The 20,541-nt window shown below is 39.4% G+C and overlaps 1 protein-coding gene across 2 annotated transcripts in view; it reads right to left on the bottom strand.

Moving 5' to 3' along the window:
* Positions 1–1,269: 1,269 nt before the first annotated feature.
* The window catches only part of edc4 (enhancer of mRNA decapping 4), a 55,487-nt gene continuing 36,215 nt past the window's right edge, over positions 1,270–20,541 (bottom strand). For both annotated transcript variants that reach the window (XM_051951448.1, XM_051951447.1), the window contains exons 27-30: positions 16,189–16,375; positions 11,510–11,729; positions 10,214–10,377; positions 1,270–3,048 (exon numbers count right to left, since the gene is read on the bottom strand). In XM_051951448.1, the coding sequence (XP_051807408.1) occupies positions 2,865–3,048; positions 10,214–10,377; positions 11,510–11,729; positions 16,189–16,375 (755 nt within the window). In that variant the 3' untranslated portion in view covers positions 1,270–2,864. The remainder of the gene's footprint in view (positions 3,049–10,213; positions 10,378–11,509; positions 11,730–16,188; positions 16,376–20,541) is intronic.

A 20,541-nucleotide genomic window follows, 5' to 3' on the forward strand; every position in this document is an offset into this window, starting at 1 on the left:
ATATTTTAAAATATGGAATAACACTTAAAATATTACATAAATAAATGCATACATAATTTAACATATTAAATACATAAATATTTAAAATATTAACTCAATCAATAAATCAACCAATAAATATGCAAAATAAATAAATAATAATAAATACATAAATCATATTTTTTAAAATATTGAATAATATCGATATTATCAGATAAATAAATACATAATTTCACACACTAAATAATAAATAATTATTTAAAATATTAAATCAATCAATCAATAAATCAACCACTAAATATATAAATAAAAATCTATCTTTAAACATATTTAATAAATAATATTCAAAATTTGAAAGAAATAAAAAATATATTAAACATAAATATTTAAAAAATTAATAAATAAATGTGGTTATTTTATAAAAGTATATACAATCAATTTTTTAAAAGTTCTCTCTTGATTAGTCCTTTGAATATACTCTAGAATATAAATACAGGATGTAGATTTTTTTAAAAACATTGCCTAAATTTATATTTTCTTTCTCTCACTTAGTTTTAAAATCCAAATAAAAAAGGTGATTATTGTTTAAAAAAATATGGAGTAAATATCAATATTAATTTAATGTGCATTATATGCAAACATAATAATATTGAGTTGTTCTCTCTGATTGATTAATATAAATTACATAACTGTACAGTTTCTGAATATTAGGTGGTCCAGTGGCTCCCAGCATATAAATGAATGTGAGGCATTATTACATGATTAGAAATATTTCTGCATTTTCATGTAAATATTCCAGAATTTTAATCTGTTCATATTTTTAATAGTTTGAAAGTTAAAAAGGGACTTTTCTCATTTGTGAAACAACTCAGACAGGAGCTTTAATTCAACAGTTTACTCTGTATTTTCTGTTCTTTATTAGTCGTATTTGTGCACAGCAGAGGTCAGTGCCCTCATAAATCTGAGGTTATTCATTTTTTTAGCCTTTTTGTTTAAAGATAATCAATTTGAACTTTTTGAGACTCTAAAAATTAAACAAACTGAACAATTTGAGAAGTTAAAAGGTCACAGAAAACAGCTCTAATTAGTTTTTATGAGGCAAAAAGGTTGCAAACACGTATTAATAATTTATTCTTATCATTTATGTATTTTTTATGTAAAACCTTCATCTGAAATGAATTTAACATGAGGCGTTGTTTCCTTCTGAACTTTCTGATTGGCTCAAAAGTGTGTTCAAAAACTCGTTTAAAAGAAACACATAAAAAAATAAATAACTAAGTAGGCAGTGAATTGAACAAGTCTTTTTTTATTCCAAAATGTTTAGGGTAAAAGAAACTGTAAAAGATACAACATAAACCGTCCAAGCTGAAGGGAGGCAGACACAACGGAAAGAGAGGAAAACAAACAAACCAACGGCCACTCTGAGCTCCGGTCTGCAGCTGCTAGTAGTCAAAATAGAACTTCTCTGGGTTTTCTGCCGAGACGAGACCAACATCCGAACCGGCTGTCAAACGTTTGCAAACACAACACCACTCTGGCCTCATTACTGCTGATTTTAAATGCTTGGAAAACGGGGGGGAAACGCTTGAACATTACAAGTCGTCTGATGACAGGTCAAATACAGTAAGGCACTTGCTAGACAGATTCTAACACACGGGTCAAATGAACAGAACTTTATTTGTACAATCAGCAAAAAAACAAAAAAAAACCCAAAAAAACAACAACAGTGTGGCCACCCTGTAATCAAACCAACGTGTGTGTGTGTGTGGCTGTACAGTCGGTATCATACACAAACAAACGGTGCATTTACAACCCAAAGTCTCACTGTCTTGATACTGTAAGAGCAGAAATGACTTGTGGAAATGTCAAGCAGGGCGAGTGTCCGACTAAGTGGCGCACCCTGGAGGCGGAGGGAAGCGACTGCACAAGGAGCTTTCACAGATGTGGTTTGGAGCAACCCGGCAAAACAGAACGGCTTCAGTAACGATTCGTTTTTATTAAGCTCCTTCCGACAAACTCTTAAAGCAAGTATACATGGCTTACAAATACTAGATGTTTATATATAAAAAATAAAGCAGGGCAGAAGAAAAACAAGAAGAAGAGGAGGAAGAGGAGGTTTACAGGACAGAGCTGTACACATGGACGGCTGCCGGCTTCGTCTTAAAGGGGATACTCTCCAGCAAACACGATAAATGTTATTTCACTTATTTATTCCTTCAGAAATCAGAGTGAGATATGCATATGAAGAAACTATTAGTGTCTCCGAGCTATAAAGAAACAACTGAAACACAACGCAGCTTTGGGTGTTTTTTTTGTTGCCCAGATTGAGCTTTAAAAGAACCGAACTGAGGGCAGCGAAGAGGATGCTGGTCTGTGTTGTTAAAGAAAAAAGAACCAAAAATGCATCCAAGCCTGCTGTTTGCTCTTAAGGCCAAAATACAAGGCGACGTCTCTGAGGCGAAACGTGTTCCTCGAGTAGCTCCAGCATCCCAAAACACAGATGAAGGAACTCCGCTCGGCTGGACATTCGTTGAGTCTTTTGCACATCTGGATGAAGTGACATCGGAGGGAGCGTCGGGCAGATGTGTTGTTCATGAAAACAGCAGCGAGGTCTGGATTTATCTACAGCCAACTCAAGAGTCTCTTCAACAGAAATCGACGACAGTCTTTTCAGTCCAGACCTTTATTGTCTTGCAGGGAAGGAGGGGAGGAAGAATAAGAGTAACAGAAAACTGTCTATTTCTTAACTTGACACTTCACTGGTGTAGGAACAGGAAGGACGGGGGGGTGAAGAGTGGATTTAGGGGACAGTGAACCCGTCCTCGTTGGCTTCTCCTCTGAAACATTCGTGGAGAAGTGACGGCGAGTCCACCATGGAGAACAGACTAGTGGTTGACCAATCCCTGCAGCATCATCATGAGGCGCCGAGCCCGCTTGCTGAGCGGACTGTGGGGGTCCTGCTGCAGGAAGGTGAACAGCTTGGGTCGGACCTGAGCCAACACCGAGGACATGTGGTCTCTGGTCAGCGGATCGCCGTGGTCCAGGTTCATTAGTGCGTCTTCCAGGTAGCTGGACGGGGATGAAGGAAGAAAAGTTAGTCAGAACAAAGGTTGGCTCTTTAGCTGAAGTTGTACTATTACAGGGTATTCACAGAGCTGGCTCTCAGGGTCACACTAACCCACTGTTTACAGTCAAAACCATTAAAGCTCGTGTCCGGAGTTTGAATCGCAGCGTCTCCCAAAACACTGTTGGTCCCTCCCTCCCTCTGATTTCGCCCCTTTATTTGTGCACGCGCGCAGTACATGAGAGAAGTGCTCGGAGTGCTGCAGCATCTTGCCTGTTTTGCTGTTTTCCCCTCTTCTACATTTAGTACATTTAGTAAATAATAAAGGAATTACGTTAGAATGCTGTATTGAGTCTAACTTGTCCTAATACCAAAATAACATGAATCTGCTAGAACGAACGAGTAAAGTTTCAATATGTGATTACACTCGTGTATCCCTCTCGATGACGTTGTTTATCAAACTTAGTGCATTTACGCGTGTATATGTGTTAGATTGTTTATTTATTTCTATCTAGAGTTCAGAATTGCATGACTCCTCTGACGAAGAGTATGTCCCAGACGCCCCAACATCTTCCTCCAGAGGTCGGGCATCTAAACGAAGCCGTCAGGCGGGCTATGGAGGCTGTGGTCGGGGAGCGACGCGAGCACCCCGAGCCAAAAAACGTCCTGCAGTCTCTTGGCCTGACAAGCCGTGGGATTGGTAACTTTTCTGGAAGTTGCTGAGCCCTGATGCTCTCTCCTCCACAAGCAAAACAAATGTGCGCGCGGTTCCGTAGTGCGTAGCTCGCCCACCTCTGCATGGGCTTGCTTGCTGTGCGCGTAACCGTTGATTGACAGCATGACAAAGCTGAAGCTCGAACTTGATTGGCTAGCTGCCGACCGGCGCTTTTTGGAATAACATGGGGGTCTATGAGAGGAAGGCGGAGCTCAGGAATAAATTTTCATATCGCGCTATACTAACATTATATTATAGCATTGAACTAGACTAACACATTTAAGCTTTGTTAAAAAATGATACATAAATTGAAAACAAACGGAAACTCCGGACACGAGCTTTAAAACTGCAGGTATAGTGAAATTCCAAACTGCACAAATCACGTACAAAGCTAAAAATAATGTTTTGCCACAAATTATACAGAAATAAGTTTGGGGTTCAAGAAGGGGGATATTTATTAGGAGGAAAATACGACTTTGAAACTAACAGTCCTTGCAAAACAGATTCTGCATTTCATTCTGTGGGGTAAAACTCTGGAACATCCAAACATGCAAGAGTTTAAAACAAAATATAATGTTTTCACAGGATACAGGGATGAAGTGGGGTGTGACAGTCAGTGGTGGCGGACAAGTTACTGTTATTAATTATTGATGTCTTTAATGATTTGTCTTCTATATTTATTCATGCGTATTATTAGTTGGGTCTTTTTTCTGTTGTGTTTTGCTCTTGTTAGGTGCTTTTGTATAAATCTAGATGGACAGTATTGGTGTAGATTTATTTAAAATCATGTTCACTAGTATTATTACTCCACGGCAGAGTTATGTGACGATCTGTGTATGTTTGTCTGTCTGTCTGTTCGCAACATTACTCAAAAACAGACCAACAGATTTGGATGAATTTTCAGGAAAAGTCAGAAATGAAACAAGGGACACCTGATTAGATTTTATCACTGATGCAGCTTATAGTCTGGATCTGAGGATTTGTTAAAGATTTTAGTATCATCGTGAGATAACGGCACGTCATCACTGTAACCATGACAACAAGTGAACACTACATCAGCTGTCTGCTGATGATCACATGATGGCGATCCTACTACACATCCACTGACTTATCCGTTGGAAATCATACAAGGAGAAATTGATGGAGGTGTTTCTGAGTCCCATCCGTTACCGCCACCCGCTACATATTTAGGTCATGTGCTTTGCCATCCGTACATAACATACACATGCATAGCACACGCCTGTTCTCAGCGTAACATCATTTTGTTGGTGCATATATATTAAATGGCCACATTCTATAGGGCCGTGATTTCTGCTACGAGTTCTTTCAGATTTCAGTCGTCAGAAACGATACGACCGATCAGCTTTGGTGGACGACTGTGCTCTCCGAGTGCTTTTTTGTTGTTATTATTGTTTATAAATGGAAGTATTTTGAAGAAGCAGAAAGAATAGATTTTCAATCGTGTGCGTAAGGAGAAGGAGTGGGATTAGATGAGTTTCCACTTCATTATTTTGGTGTGAGGTTGCGTTAAAAAGGACATTTTTTGTGCAGCAGAAGGTTCACGAGCTCAATCTGACACTTAAGCCTTCAGTCACTTGGACTGACAATCTCAATACTACAACCAACAGTCATATAGAAACCTGTAGACGGCCGCTATGTAACAGATAAATTTGATCTGCTGTTCTGCATGTTGGAGATAATTTATGATTTTAAATAATTGATCAAGTTGCTGCTGTGGTTTAAACTATGTAAATATGCACAACTCTATCTGCTCTATATATTAATAATACAAATAAAAACAAGCAGACCTGTGACTGAGGCCACCTCTGCTGCTACTTGTGTGGACTTTTCTCTTAATTTTACATCTTTTACAGTGAGATTAATGCATTTTTGAGCTGTGGACTGATATAACTTTTATTACTTTGGTGTGAGGCTGCATTAAAAAGGCCATTTTTGTGCGGCAGAAGGTTCACGAGCTCAATCTGACACTCCAGCCTTCAGTCTCTTGCACACAAAAGCAGCAGAAGGATAACTCGTTCAGACTTGTGACCCTTTGAGCAGCTGCAGAGGACGGACAGGAAGGTCGGCTCTTAACAATCTTTGTTTTGTTTTTTAATGTCACTCCTCGTCCTTCGTGGTGTTTCTGGCTTCCTGCCTGCCGTGTCGACGCCCATCTTGTTTTTTCACTCCGACATAAATTGGGTTTCGCCTGTCCTCACCTGCGTCTCGTCCCATTACTCGGGCCGCACTACGTTTAATTCCTCCATTAATTGTTTCGGTGAGACATCTGGTGGTTTTAACATCCAGCAGGACAGAGTAAACGACCGTCCATCAGCGTGTCCGGAGCGCTACCTGATCCCGCTCTGCTCCACCGTCGCCAGCTGGTTTCCCGCCAGGTCCCCGCGTCGCACATTACAGCTCTATCAAATCCCCATCGCAGCGCCGGCGCTCCCTTTAAAGGGCTTTTAATGTCACCGCACAGATACCCAATGACTTTCTGCACGTTAATGTCTTACCGGAGATCATCTGCCTGTAACTACATTCTATCCAAACACTCAAAACACACATTTAGCTGCTCTTTGTGCTCCCAACTCCCCAATTTATCCGTTTGTTCATGAACGCGCTCTTCATGACCAGCTAATGAACCTGCTAAGACCACGGTTTTTACAGATAATGACGCCCCTCTGTACTCCGAACAATCCGCCCGGTGCTTTGGGAATCTTTTATGGATTCTTCTGAGATATTTCCCATCAGAAGTACTAAAAAAGAAGCTCCTTTATCTGGTGTGGACAGCTCAGTGTTTGATGTGGCTCATGATTTACTGCCAGCAAACCGTAACGCCTTATAGCCTGATTTCTATTTACTCACGAGAGCAAGAAGCTTTTTGATTAAAATAAAACTAGGCATTAACCCTTGTGTCGTCCTGGGGGTCAAAATAAAGTTGAAAAATGTGGAATATATGTATATATATATATATATATATATATATATATATATATATATATATATATATATTCACAGTGAAACTTCTGTTGTCCACATTTTCAACATATTTTTGAAGTTTTTGAACATTTTTTGGTGGAAAAAAGAAATATTAAAAAAAAGTTCCTTAAGGACATTCACCAAAAAAATCAAACAAAATCCAGTAAATTAGAAGTTCCACTGATATATATGTATATCACTTTAGATATTTGTAGGATTTTTTTGAAAGACTCATTTTTTGAAAATATTTACCAGAATTTTCTTGCCACATTTGGGGGATTTTTTTTAAATAAAAATTTTAAGGGAAACTTTTAAGGAATTAATGGAATTTTCTTCCTGAAGGTTTTGCAAATTTTCAGAAAACTGGGGAATTTTTTTTGCTGAATTCTTGGATTTTTTCAGACAAAGAAACAATATTTTTTAGTGCCGGAAAATGAAAACAACAGGAGGGTTAAATATTCAAAATGATTATTAACCTTCGTGTTGTCCGGCGGGTCAAATTCAGCCATTTTGAAGTTTGAAAATGTGGAAAAAAAATATTTTTATGTCCACATTTTCAACATTTTTGTGAAATTTCTGAACATTTTTTGGTGGGGAAAAAAAAGAAATGTTAAACAAAATATTTCTTTGAGAACATTCACAAAAAAAAATCTATTTTTTGTGAATGTTCTTAAAGAAAATATCAGAAGTTTTATTGATATATATGCAATCACTTCAGATATTTTAGGATGTTTTTGGAAGACTTTTACTAATTTTTAAAAATATTTACCAGAATTTTCTTGCCAAATTTTTTTTTTTTAAATAAAACTTTTAAGGGAAATTTTTAAGCAATTATTGGAATTTTCTTCCTGAAGGTTTTGCAAGTTTTCAGAAATTTGGGGAATTTTTTGTTGCTGAATTCTTGGATTTTTTTCCAGACAACGAAACAATATTTTTTGGTGCCCGTAAATGAGGACAACAGGAGGGTTAAAGGAAGCAACAATGACAGCCATTTACCCTTTTCCTTCACAATTCCTTTCTGTTTCCGTCCTAATAAAGCCTCAAACTGAACCGCACCCCTCGTATATTCCTACAGATGGCACAGAGCCACACCAGAGGGCCATATTAGCAGCTGTAGTGTAAAACCAGAACCAGACAGATGATCCGGACACACATTTGTGCTGTAAAGGGACTATGAGAGATGAGAGGGAAAAAAGGGGTTTACAGAGGGGGAGGAAAAACTAGAGAGGAGACAGAAAGGACGAAGCCTTTCTGACATTTTCACAATAGGAGCAATAAGACTGATGTGCAGGATGAAAAATACAAGGACGCAGAGAGAACAGGGTGATGGAGGGCTTCCAGAAACTGCAGCGCTATTTGTGGGATCATCGGCGCTCCCCGGACGGCCATCATGCAGCCCAGCTACAGACGGAGCAGGGTGGTGAGGTCAGCACTTTAGCACCGTTTAGCACCCGGGAGACGGAGAATAATGGACGTACGATGGAGATTAGACGGGGAGCCAAAGTTTAGGCAAAGACCGGCTTTATTACCGATCGAGGGGAGGGGAGGTGAGTAATGCGATTCAAAACGTGACATTTTTGGAAGACGTGAGCTTGTACAGTTCACGGGTTTTTGATTAAAGCCAATTATTCCCGCCGCACCACCAGACAGGTCTTACATCAAACTACAACGGTGTGAGAAGATACTGTAATGAAATTAGAAAATCCTGCGAGTGCTCAGGTAAGAACCATCAAGATCTGCATTCTAATTAAACTTAAATGTGTTTTTGAGCAAAGAACTGAAGGATACAGATGAGATGGAACACAAATGCTGGTGTCATTATTCTACCAAGGAAGGCGGTGGAGTTATAGGATGATCAGCGTTGGTTTGTTTGTCTGTCTGTCTGTGAGCAGCATTACTCCAAAATGGACTAATGGATTTGAATGACATTTTCATGGAAGGTCAGAAATGACACAAGGACCAAGTGATTAGATTTTGGCAGTGATGGCTTATAGTCTGGATCCACAGATTTTTTTAAACATTTCTGTATCAATACGAGATAGCAGCATGGTTTCACTGTAACTATGACAACAAGTGAACGCTACGTCAGCTGCCTGCTGATGATCACATGATTGTGATTCTACTAAAAATCCACCGCTGCGGACTTATCAGGATTTATCTGTAGGAAATGATACAAGGAACAACTGATTGAACTGTTGAGGTGTTTCCAAGTCCCATCAGTTCCCGCCACCCGCTGCATATTTAGGTGACACGATTCAGTGTCCACACACGCCTGTGCTCACCGCAAGAGCATTTTGTTTGTGAATACATCTATATTAAACAGCCACATTCTATGCTGCCATGGTTTCTGGCACAAATTTTTTCAAGATTTTATCCATCCAAAATGATACGACAACTGAACAGCCTTGGCAGAGTACTGCGCTCTCTGACTGCTTTGCTTGTTGGCACTGATACCAAATAGATAAAAATCAGCATGTTTGAAATCATCCTAAACAGTCCAAGCCCTATGCTTCCCTATGATCAAACATTTTGGACTTTTCTGCATCACAAAAGTCGTAGAAAAAAGAATATTAACACTCAGTTCAACCGGAAATTGTTGCCAACTTACTGACCTTTCACTCCTGAGGTGATAAATGATAAATCTAGCAACTTTTTGGAGCAATTTCTGCTACTTTAAATAGAAGACAGTCTTCAGTTCTGCCCGATGGGTATGATATGCTGCTTTTAAACTCCTGTGTGAATTGTAATCTCTTCTACGTTTCTCTCTGAGTGATAATTTTACATGAAAATATGGCGAAATTCTGAGTACAGCTGCGGTCTTTACACATCGAAAAAGCTACTTTATTTACAGATACTAGACAGTTAACATTGATTTTATTTGGCCCAAGCCCTAAAATGAGACGAGCGAATTTAAGCTCTAAGTAAAACGCACACAAAAGAAATCCTGGAATATTATATTTCTTATTTACTTGTCCCTATGTGGAGAAAGTAATGGGCTTGAGAAGGAGGCTGAGTGCATCCTTCAATTACAACGGGGTTTACAAACAGGAAAAAACACTTAACATGTTGAACAGCAGCCGCACACCAGATTTCTTGTAGATGTGTTCCACTGGTGAGAACATTACCGTCAAATGTGGCACCTTGTATGATTTTCATTTGTGTTTAATGCTTTTTATTCTAAACTTGTCTGTTAATGTGATTTTTGTTCATTATTTGCTCCCATATAAGTGTAGAGAACCCTTCTGTCTACTAACGATACTTTACTTTTCTGATATTTCAAACAATCAGCATGACAGTTTCTATCTCTCTTACAAAGACACCAACAACTGACTGTGTTCTGACTTTCAGTGTCTTCATTTATAAAATCACCGACACACTGAGTGTTTTCTCTGATCTCTGAAGTGAAGTAGTCTGGCAGCAGGTGGATGTTGGTGAGAAAACCTGTACTGTCAACACAACCTTGGTTTCCTCACCTCATTTTGAGCTCCGGGCGGGTCGCGAGGTTAGAAGAAAGCTGCTGGATGAGCGACAGCAGCACCGGCTGGCTGAGAGGACAGGGGCTCTGACCAAACACCTGCTGGGAGTCGATGGTCTCGCAAACATACAAGACCAGGTTCAGATCCGTTGCCGATAAGGCCTGCGAAGAAAATGAGGCAGAGGAGGTTTTATTACGTTAAATACTCATTTGTCAAGCACTCCTTTGTCTGAAAACTTCAAAATCTGAGCTGAGACTGATGATATTTAATCAAAATTAAACTGTTTGTACTGGATTTTGTAAAAAATCTAGTAAAAAATAGTGAAAAACATGCTCTGGGTTGAACTACAGCCAGTGTTTACATGGAACAGATAGGACACAAGCATGAAAACAAGCTAAAAATATCATCTACAGTTATTAGAGTCACCTTTTTTCCCAGTGTTGGTAATAAATATCTTACTAGAGTTAATGTGCAGAGTAGTGTGAAAAACACTTCTTCTGTAGAAGCTGTAAAAATGTAAATAACCACCACATTTTTTTTCAGTATTGCTAACACCTGTGGGCACTTGGAAATACATATTGATTCCTTTGTTTATTTTTGTAAAATAAATAAACTCAACTATCATTTTTTCCACTTTTAGGATTTACGGTATGGTAAATTTGCTCGACCGCACAAAAGACATTTGAGTTTTCTTTATTTCTAGTCACAGTTTTGCTTATTCCATGAAGGTGCAGAATTTTATACTGCAGCCAAGATTAAGCTACAAAATGACTAGAAACAAATAATATCCACAAACTGCTTGGGGTTTAGAGGGTTAAATATCAACAGATCACTGCAACAAGTCTTGTATTTGGGCAGATAACTCCACCTACAGCTGCCGTGACATCAAACTGTACACATATTCCAACTAGACAAAATACAAGATGCAGCAACAATTTCTCACACGTGGGAGAAAGTTGGGGATTTTTAATAAACCTATCAGCTTCAGAGCTGTCAGTGTCAATCCAGAGGTCCATGGGTTGACTCTACAGCACATAAACATGAATGATGGCGAATAGAAAAGTAGGGCAAAAGAGTTTCTTTGCCTCAAGTCAGAGCGGCTTCAAATGGAGAGTAATGGGAGAGAAGAGGTGAGCATAATGAAGGCCTGAAGCGTGCACAGGTGGGACTGTGAAGCAGTTACAGTGAGGTGGTTTTCTGGCTCTGCAGTGAACTTGGTGTACATCAGGATGTGAGTTTGTGTGACGGCGGCTGTGTTCGTTCAGCTGCAGTGTGTGGTTTGAACTGTGTTACCTGCTGGAAAGCCTGGTTGAGCTGGCCCTGCTGGAGCAGCTGCAGGATGTTGGCCTGCTGCGTCTGGTAGTCGAGGTGGGCTGTGGGAACCGGGGTGCCAGCCGCCGACCTCATGGCCTGCATGATGCTGGAGGTGACCACCGCCTGCTGTTCCTTCATCGCCAGGCTCACCTCCCCTTTGACGATCCGCTGGACGTGGCTAAGAATAGACTCCTGCAAACTGGAACAAGAAAAAAGAGAACAAAAGACTCGTTATCTTGAATCTCTGGCACGTCATTTTATTTTTCAAGATCTAAAACTTTCAGTTGGCCAGCTACTTTCTCTCTGTTCCATCCTCGACAATCTATAAACTCCAGAGGCCTTGAAATTAATTGCAGAGGGAACAAGAGACTCGATCGAATTTATGTTCTTACATTAGCCCTAGGATTAGGCTTTGCTTGTTTTTACTCTCCAATCCATTACGCACCTGCTCGATAGGCTGAGAATACGGCCGCAATGCTGGCACAGGCAGCTGATGTGCATATGCGATATTCAAAACGTCCACGTGGAATATCGCTTGGTGCCGTCGGATCAATCAACAACCAGGATTGTTTTAAAAAGTTGACAGCAGACGAGAGGAGCTCAAAAAGTTCTACGAATGTTTGTGGTGCGTTTGCATGGAGGGTGATAAGTGTGCAGACATTAACTACCATTATAAATCACTGTGCTATCAGCAGCTGGACCTGCTTAACAAACAGTAAATAGTTAACTAATTTACAACTATTCTGATGAATCCATGATCTGAATAGCTGTGAATTAGCTAAAAGCTGATGACTGACTGGTTAAATTTGGCAGCTTTGATGTTCAGTGGTAGATTAATCTCACTGTTCCTCTGCTACACACTTGATTTTAGTGAAGTATTTTAATCAGAAAACAGGATAATTTTCTCCAATATCTCTTCTATAAACTGGACGCAGACTAAACTCGTCACTGAACGTCTGTTCATCGATGAAATTTACAGTTTACTGCTACGTATTTGTGATTTCTGGAGCTTGAACTGGAGCAAAGAACAAACTAGGAGCTGGGTCTGCAACTACCATCAAGACAAGAAACTGCTTTTACAGTGGAAAAGTCATTATCTCAGAGGGGGGGCTTACTCCCCCTCAGGAGTGGAGGAACGAGCACAATAATCAGTTTGGTTCACAACGTCTGATGGGGGGGGGGGGGGGGGGGGGCGTTTGGCGAATTGACGAAATGTAAACCGAATACCAAATATTTGGATCTCAAAATAAATATTCGGATACCACCGTCACGACAAATATTTGGTTGTTCAGGTCCAGCCCTAGAATTTACAATGAAAAAGCTTAAATCTCCAAAACCAGACAAATCAAATCAGGTCAGGAGCACCAAGACTGGACCATGTTTGTTGTTTTCTTCAAGAATCATGTGGTTGTGAACTGGATATCCCCCTAGTATGTGCTGTTTTGGCCACAGCAACACAACTGTCGTCCTACACTCAGATTTACCTCCGATGACTGGATCTCTTCACCAAAATTAAATCAAAGCTGAAGGGTCTCCATTTAGACACAGTTCAGGAGGTTCAGCTCTCACCACAGATGGTGTCTGACACGCTTGTGGTGTGTTTGCATGGAAGATGTTGTGATGACATGCATCCAACAGGTACACCGTTATAAGTGGGAGATAACATGACACCGTGCTGCCAACATCTGGATCTATGTTCAAAATGTTTTTGTGAACACTGGTAGTTATGCATTTGCGACTTCTCCATGGAGCTTGAACTGAAGCAAAGATCAAAGTGAGAGCTGGGTCTGCGGCTACCATCATGAGTGAAAAATAGCAGTTTTTACAGTGGAAAAGCTAATATGTCTAAAACCAGACAAAGCAAATCAGGTCAGCAGCACCAGGATTGGACCATGCTTGTTGTTTTCTTCAAGAATCATGTGGTTGTGAACTGGATATCCCCCTAGTATGTGCTGTTTTGGCCACAACAACACAACCGTCATCCTACACACACTACATTTACCTCCTATGACTGCCTCTCTTGCCCAAAATTAAATCAAAGTTGAAGGGATGCCATTTTGACACAGTTCAGGATGGTATTTGACATGTTTGCGGTGTGTTTGTATGAAGGATGTTACAGCAACACACGTGCAACAACAATCCAACCTGTATTTTACACGTTTTTATGACCACTAGTAGCTAAGCACTGACAAACTGAAGCAAAGACTGAACTAGGATGATCCAATCTCCATACTGAGGATCATTACTGGTGATAAAAGGTGGGTGGGCAGTTAACATCAAGGGAAGAAACAGCATCTTTTTTACAGTGGAAAAGCCATTACGTTTAAAGCCAGACAAAGCAAATCTGACCAGGAGCACCACGAGTAGTTGTTTTCTTCAAGATTCCTGTAGTTGTGCATCAGGTATTCACTTCACTGGTGTTTTCTGGCCACAACACAACTGTTGTTCTCCACTTGCTAACTTTTGCTTTTTGTGACTCCATCCTCTTCCCCAATATTAAATCTAAGCTGAGGGGTCTCCGTTTAGACACAGTTCAGGAGATTCAGCTCTCACCACAGATGGTGCTTGACATGTTTACATAACGGGACTTCCAGGGAGCATTACAAGTGTTGCAGAAGTGCTGAGAGCGCTGTATCGCAGCACAAGGAGACTACTTAGGCGAGAATGATGGCCAAATTTAAATTAGATATGCTTGTTGATTTTAATAGCAACAGTCTCTGAGCTGCCAGAACGCACCTCGTAAGGTGTGCAGGACCATCAGTGGTTTTTATAATGCTGGTATTGCGTAACACAAATCCCATTTGCAAGAGGAAGCAGGCAGGTATAGTTCTAGTAGTATCATATTATAAATGACAGATGAGCACAATGGAAAAATAAATGATTCAGTGGAGATTCAGTTTCATTTACGTTCATGAATAAAAGTTTACATGCACTTGTAAAGACCGTGTATATCATAGCAGTTCTGAGTTTCTGAACTTTGTGTGATGGAATCATTGAAACCCAGATATTTTCTTCTTTCTTTAATAGACTTACTACAGGTTCTCTGTGGAAACACAACAAAACCTGCTGGGTCGAAAATATCCACACAGCAATGCTAATATCTGATTAAACGGTTTTGGAAACCTATTAGTTTTGGATTCTGCGTCTCACTGACTGTCAGTGAGACGCTTCTGATGAAGGCGTGAGTGTTCGTCGAAACTGTCAAAAAGGTAATTAACATCTATTTATATAACTGATGTCTGAACAAAAGAATCCAAAACTAATGTATTAACAAGAAGAGATGATGAACGTTTTTGGGCGGTTTTGGAAACCGTCCACAAGCTTCTGGCAAGCAATAACTTATTTTTTCACATTGTTGCTGAACTCTTTAGACTTTCCCACTGTAATGTTTGTGACTGAGTCTAATGAGTGGATCAAACAGGCCCTACCTAAAATGGCTCAGAGGAGTCACCAGCTGTAGTCAATCGTAATCACTCACCAGAAGTTAAGAGGCAATGCCACTAAAGAAATCTGCTTAACACAGCTTTCTACATTACCAAAACTCTGATGCTTTAGGTAGTCGTCCACAAGCAAAGACTTGCTTTTCAGATTGCTGCTGAGCTCAGACTTTCCAAGTGTAGTCTTTGTGGTGAAGTCTAATGAGAGTATCAAACAGGCCCTAATCTAAATTGGCTCAGAGGAATCACCAGCTGCAGTCAACTGTACTCACTCAGTAGAAGATAAGAAGCTATGCCAAAACTCAGGTGCTTTTGGTAGCTGTCCACAAGCTTCTGGCAAGCAATGATATGTTTTTTTAAACTTTCCCACTGTAGTGTTTGTGGCTTAGTTCAAAGAATGCGTCATATGGCCCTATTCAAATAGGTTCAGAGGAGTCACCAGCTGTAGTCAACTGTAATCACTCAGGAGTAGTTAAAAGGTCATGTAAACAATAAAATTAGATAGACACAGCTTTCTACATCACTGAAACTCAGGTGCTTCAGGTAGTCATCCACAAGCCTCTGGAAAGCAAATTATTTGGTTTTCAGATTGTTGCTAAGCTCCTCAGACTTTCCCACTGTAGTGTTTGTGGTTGAGACAAATGAGTATATCAAACAGGCCCTATCTAAATTGGCTCTGTGACGTCCCCAGCTGTAGTCAACTGTATTCACTCAGAAGTTCAGAAGCTATGCCATTGAGAACATTTGATTAACACAACTTTCTACATCACCAAAACCCAGGTGCTTCTGGTAGCCCAAAAGCTTCTGACAAGCAATGATCAGTTTTTATCAAATATGTGTTCAGGTCCCACAACTTTCCCTCTGTAGTGTTTGTCTAATGAGTTTGTCAAACAGGCCCTATTTATTGGTCCAGGAGTCACCAGCTGTAGTCAATCATAATCACTCAGAAGTAGTGAAGAGGTCATGCTGTGTAATTTAGACCCACAAGATTTTGTCATATTTCCAGAAGACCTATAATAAACCTATGAATAAAAATGTATGATTGCTTTTATGTGACAACGACATATGAGTTTCAGTGATTCCATCAAAGAAAATTATCAGTTGCAGGAGTCATTTGGAACTCAAGACTGCCATGATACGCACAATCTTTAGCAGTGTACGAAAACTTTTGTTCACAAAGTTTCACTATCAGCTTCCCAACAGTGTGATGAGGATACATACTTTGCCACCATGATCTGGATCTGGTGCTGGACTTCAGCCCGGACGTTGGCTGTGACGTTGTTGGCCAACTGATCGGTGGAGCTCTGGAAGCCGTCGATCATCTGCTGCAGCTGTCCGATCACTGGGTCTCGCGTCTCCTGTTCTCTCTGCTTCCTGCTCTTCATGTGAGTCTCCAACTGCTGGATGTCTACAAAGATGCACGTCAAAAGCAAAACCTTAGCCTTCCATCCTGACAGCAAACACATCAGGAACACAGGCAGGGAGTAATATTTCATGTTATTCCTGATCAAATGTCTTAGCAGAACATAAAAGGTCACAGTAATACTAAACCCACTGAGATAAACAACTGGTGATCTGTAAACCATCACTGCAGTGGTAAAGTTTAGCAAAGACACTTGGTTAAGAGTCGACAATAACATTTTTCATTAAATCCAACCTCTAGAACGGACTGATTTTGATTATTGTAAGCAGAAGAAATGCATCATTAAATAAAACCAGGTGACACAACATGCTGTAAGTGTGTACAACTTGTTTAGCAAGAGGTTCACAATAAGATAAAAACACAGAGATTTAATAATTATAGTAAAAATAGATATCTATAGCAATAGTTACTTGTGTGGCTACACTGAAAGCATAACTTATGAGAACCACTTGTTTCTTTCATCATTTACTGCTTAACAACAAACCAAAACAGCGAGATCTCATATTGGATTTGCTGTGTCTGGAGTTTGATATCATACGGCTAAACTGACATCTAAAGACTACAGTAGACTCTAAAAAGGTTGAAGTTACCAGGCAACAGTCAGCTGGTGGCTAATACTGGAAATAAATATATAGGAAATGATCATGATTGGCACTTCAAGTGCATTAACACATCTTTCTGGTGCTCGATACTCGAGAGCATCTCATCTAATATTCACTGTTCAGACTGTGTATTTACTGCATATATCTCATACTGTCTACATTGTTCACACTGCTATTTATCCCATACCTGTACTTTTATCTATCTTTATATTATTATCTACAGCTATTATAACAACATATAGAGTGTCTTTATACTATCCTGTCTATACCTTACATGAAGCACTTTTACTGCTTCTTTTGCACCTCTGATTAGATGCTAAACTGCATTTTGTTGTCCTAGTATTTGTCGAAGTATGTAATAAAGTTGAATCTAATCTCATTTGAAAGTGAGAATTCTGTTATAATACAAGCAATGTCACATTATTTTTTATATATAGCAGATTAAAACAGTTTTAGTAGGGATCTCTAGTTTAAAAAATAGAACGTGATTGGTATTTTAAAGTTTAAATATTGGGGTAAAGACCTTAAAAGTGTTATTTATGGTGTGATTTCACTTCAGCAATAGACATAGCAGGCTTTAAAATCCTTCAACAATTCTATAAAATACCACTTAACCTGACTGTAACGCATAATAAAGATGAAACCCTTGTATGAAACTTAACCGAAGAATTTAAATGGTAAGGCTAAGACCCCGCAGCCTCAGTAAGTGGCATTAGCATTCAAAATAGTCATTTACTGTACACTGGTAATGTAATAAAATAAAATGAAATAAATAGTAATGCAGACAGACTGGCTAGTTTCTGTGTAAAAATGCTGCAAACACCTTGTGTGAGAAAATATAAATAGAAGACGTGTCTATTTTTACATTTGCAGCACAGATCTCAGTGGTTTAGCCAGTTTGATTGATTATAATTAGTGTTGTGCTGCAGCTTTTTGCTCTGTAAAAACTCTGCATATATTACATGTTAAGCTTGCAGCTCCTAAAGCTAGACTGTCGTGTCACTGTATTTGCTGCACACTTTACCAATCCAATTACGTCTAAAGGATTTGAATTAAATTCCTCCACGATTTAAACCCATAAAGCCACCAGGTGACACTGTAGTCAGCCGAGACGTGCTTACGTGTACTTTGACTGTAGCTCATCTTTATGCAAAACATCTTTCCTAAGTTTAGACAAGCTGAACGTACACTATCGTCCCAGCACAAAAAGGTAAATACTTCAAATCCATGTTCCAAACTGCAGTGAAAACATCAAAGTTTAATCCACTATCATCATCATTCACACTACAAACAACTCCACTGGGATGTCGATATATAAAATATAAACTCTTCATCATTAAGTTCCTGTCAGGTTTGACAAAACATCAGTTCTGAAGTCTTTTTGTTTCCTCTCGAATAAAATAAATGTATATTTACCCCATACTGTAGACGTGCTTCTCACTTTTTTCCTGCTCGTGTTTTAATGAACAGATGGATTGGTTTTATGGAAATTAATTAAAAACTGCTGTTTTCCCCCTCAAAAAATGTATTCTCAACTCTGTCCCCTGGTTTCTACAGATTATCTTCATCCAAAGTAAGCAAAAATAAACTCCTATTTACTTTAATGAAACATGGAACAAAGAAAATGAAGGTTTTCTGACTATTCAAGCTATTAATTTGTTTATTAGCATGCATCTTTGTGTTCAAATTAATCTTGCGGTGTTTTCTTTAACAGACTGCTTTTTATTCAATACTTAACCATGATTATTAGAAATTAGAAGAAGCATTGCATAATACTACAACGTACTGGTAAAATTCCTTAAAAAAAGAGGATAATTTGAGCATTACCACACAGTAGCTTCACAGCGGTGCAGATGTTATTGCAGCAGTCACTAAACTGCAGTCAATATTTACGAACTAAACCCTGAATATGATAATGGATTAAACTTAAATTGGAGTAGAGGTGCAGCGGCCTCTTTATTTACTGCTGGCTAACTACGAGCGTCTCCCATCTGCACACATTATGACAGCCTTGGTAAATTAAAAAAACAAAAAAAAAGATCCGGCTTCTTAGAGCACAATCTCAGAAGAAGACGACTGCTTATCAACACATCAGTGCACTGGCTGGATCTGAAAAGGCGTCGCTACAAAGGCCGTCCCTGAGAACGTTCACAGAGATCGTTACTTAATTAGACTTCCAGATTAGATTAGACCTTGATTCAGTGCACGGCAACCTACGAGACGGGAGCAAAGTGTCTCCACAGGGACGACGGCCACTGTGAGGCATCACAACAACCCGAAGGAGAGAGAAAGTTCCAAAACTTTAACCAAACACCGATGCTAGAAAGTTAACACGATGTAATGCCATTAAAAATAATACTTTCCTTCATGTTATTAGTAGCAATACTTTAGGAATGACAGTTCTAATATAACAGAAGCTGGATTTCCAGCGTGTGCAGTGCTTTGTTTTACTCCCTAAACTGTTTTTGTTCTTCTCTTATAACAGAACTGCAGCTTTCAAGGCGACAAAACAAGAATCATTTCTGCACAAGCAAGATTGTAAAGTAGTAATCCAAAGCAGACGTGCAAAGCCAAATACTGCATTGTTTTGCTTACAGCCAACAGTCAGTCTGAATCCCAGAAGCAACAAACAGTCATGAAAAGAACCACCCTTGTTTTGTTGTTCATTTTGTTAATTTTAATGTCTGGTACAACTAAAGTTACATTTGTTTGGAGAAATGTAATGATAAAAACAAAAAATAACTCATGAGAGTTTAATTTAAGAGCTGATATCTAGACATTTTCTATGACTTTTATGACAATAACCAAAACCCCTTAAGTTCATCCATCAATAGCTATGGCATTGTTCTGCCAAAAACAGCTTTTGAGGATTCCCTGTTTTCTTTTCCGTCTGTGTAAGTCACATGATACACACAGGAGTTAGTAGTTGATTGCATAACCATTGTTTTTCCATGACAAGAGTGGTCTAATCATTTTTTCCATGACTGTAAAGTCTATCTGGAAAAGATGCTTTATCGATACAAACTAAGAAAACTAGCATGTCCAACTTTGCTAAAAGAAACTGCAGACTTGCTCATTGAATCCTCCATTATCTATACACCGCCAGGCGTAAACTAACCGTGACGTCCCCCGTCGGTTTCAACGCCGAGAAAATGAAGCCCGGATTTTGCTACTTCCTGGTCGGCGTTTTGGATTTTTTTGGAGCCAGTGACGTAAGAAGCGTCATCAAACAGACTGGACCGGAGAGCAACTAGGGGCAGGATTGGCTGAGGACTCTCTTATCCCGCCCACATTTTACCGCAGAGGCTTCTGTTGCTGTCTATCAAGTATAGCCACGCCCCCTGGCTCCGCCAACTTTAACGATTTATTTAAAATTCAGTATTGATTTATTTTAAGATCGGCCACCTGATCTCTCATTTTGACCATGAAAACTAACGGGAAAAAAATCCTGAGCTGTAGAACATCAGTCCATCAAATTTTATTTTTCCCAAAAATGAGTTGGGGTCTATGGAGAAAAAGCTTTTTGGAGTCAACCCTAGTGGATGGCGT

Source organism: Acanthochromis polyacanthus, chromosome 8 (genome assembly GCF_021347895.1).
Source record: "Acanthochromis polyacanthus isolate Apoly-LR-REF ecotype Palm Island chromosome 8, KAUST_Apoly_ChrSc, whole genome shotgun sequence".
NCBI lineage: Eukaryota > Metazoa > Chordata > Actinopteri > Pomacentridae > Acanthochromis > Acanthochromis polyacanthus.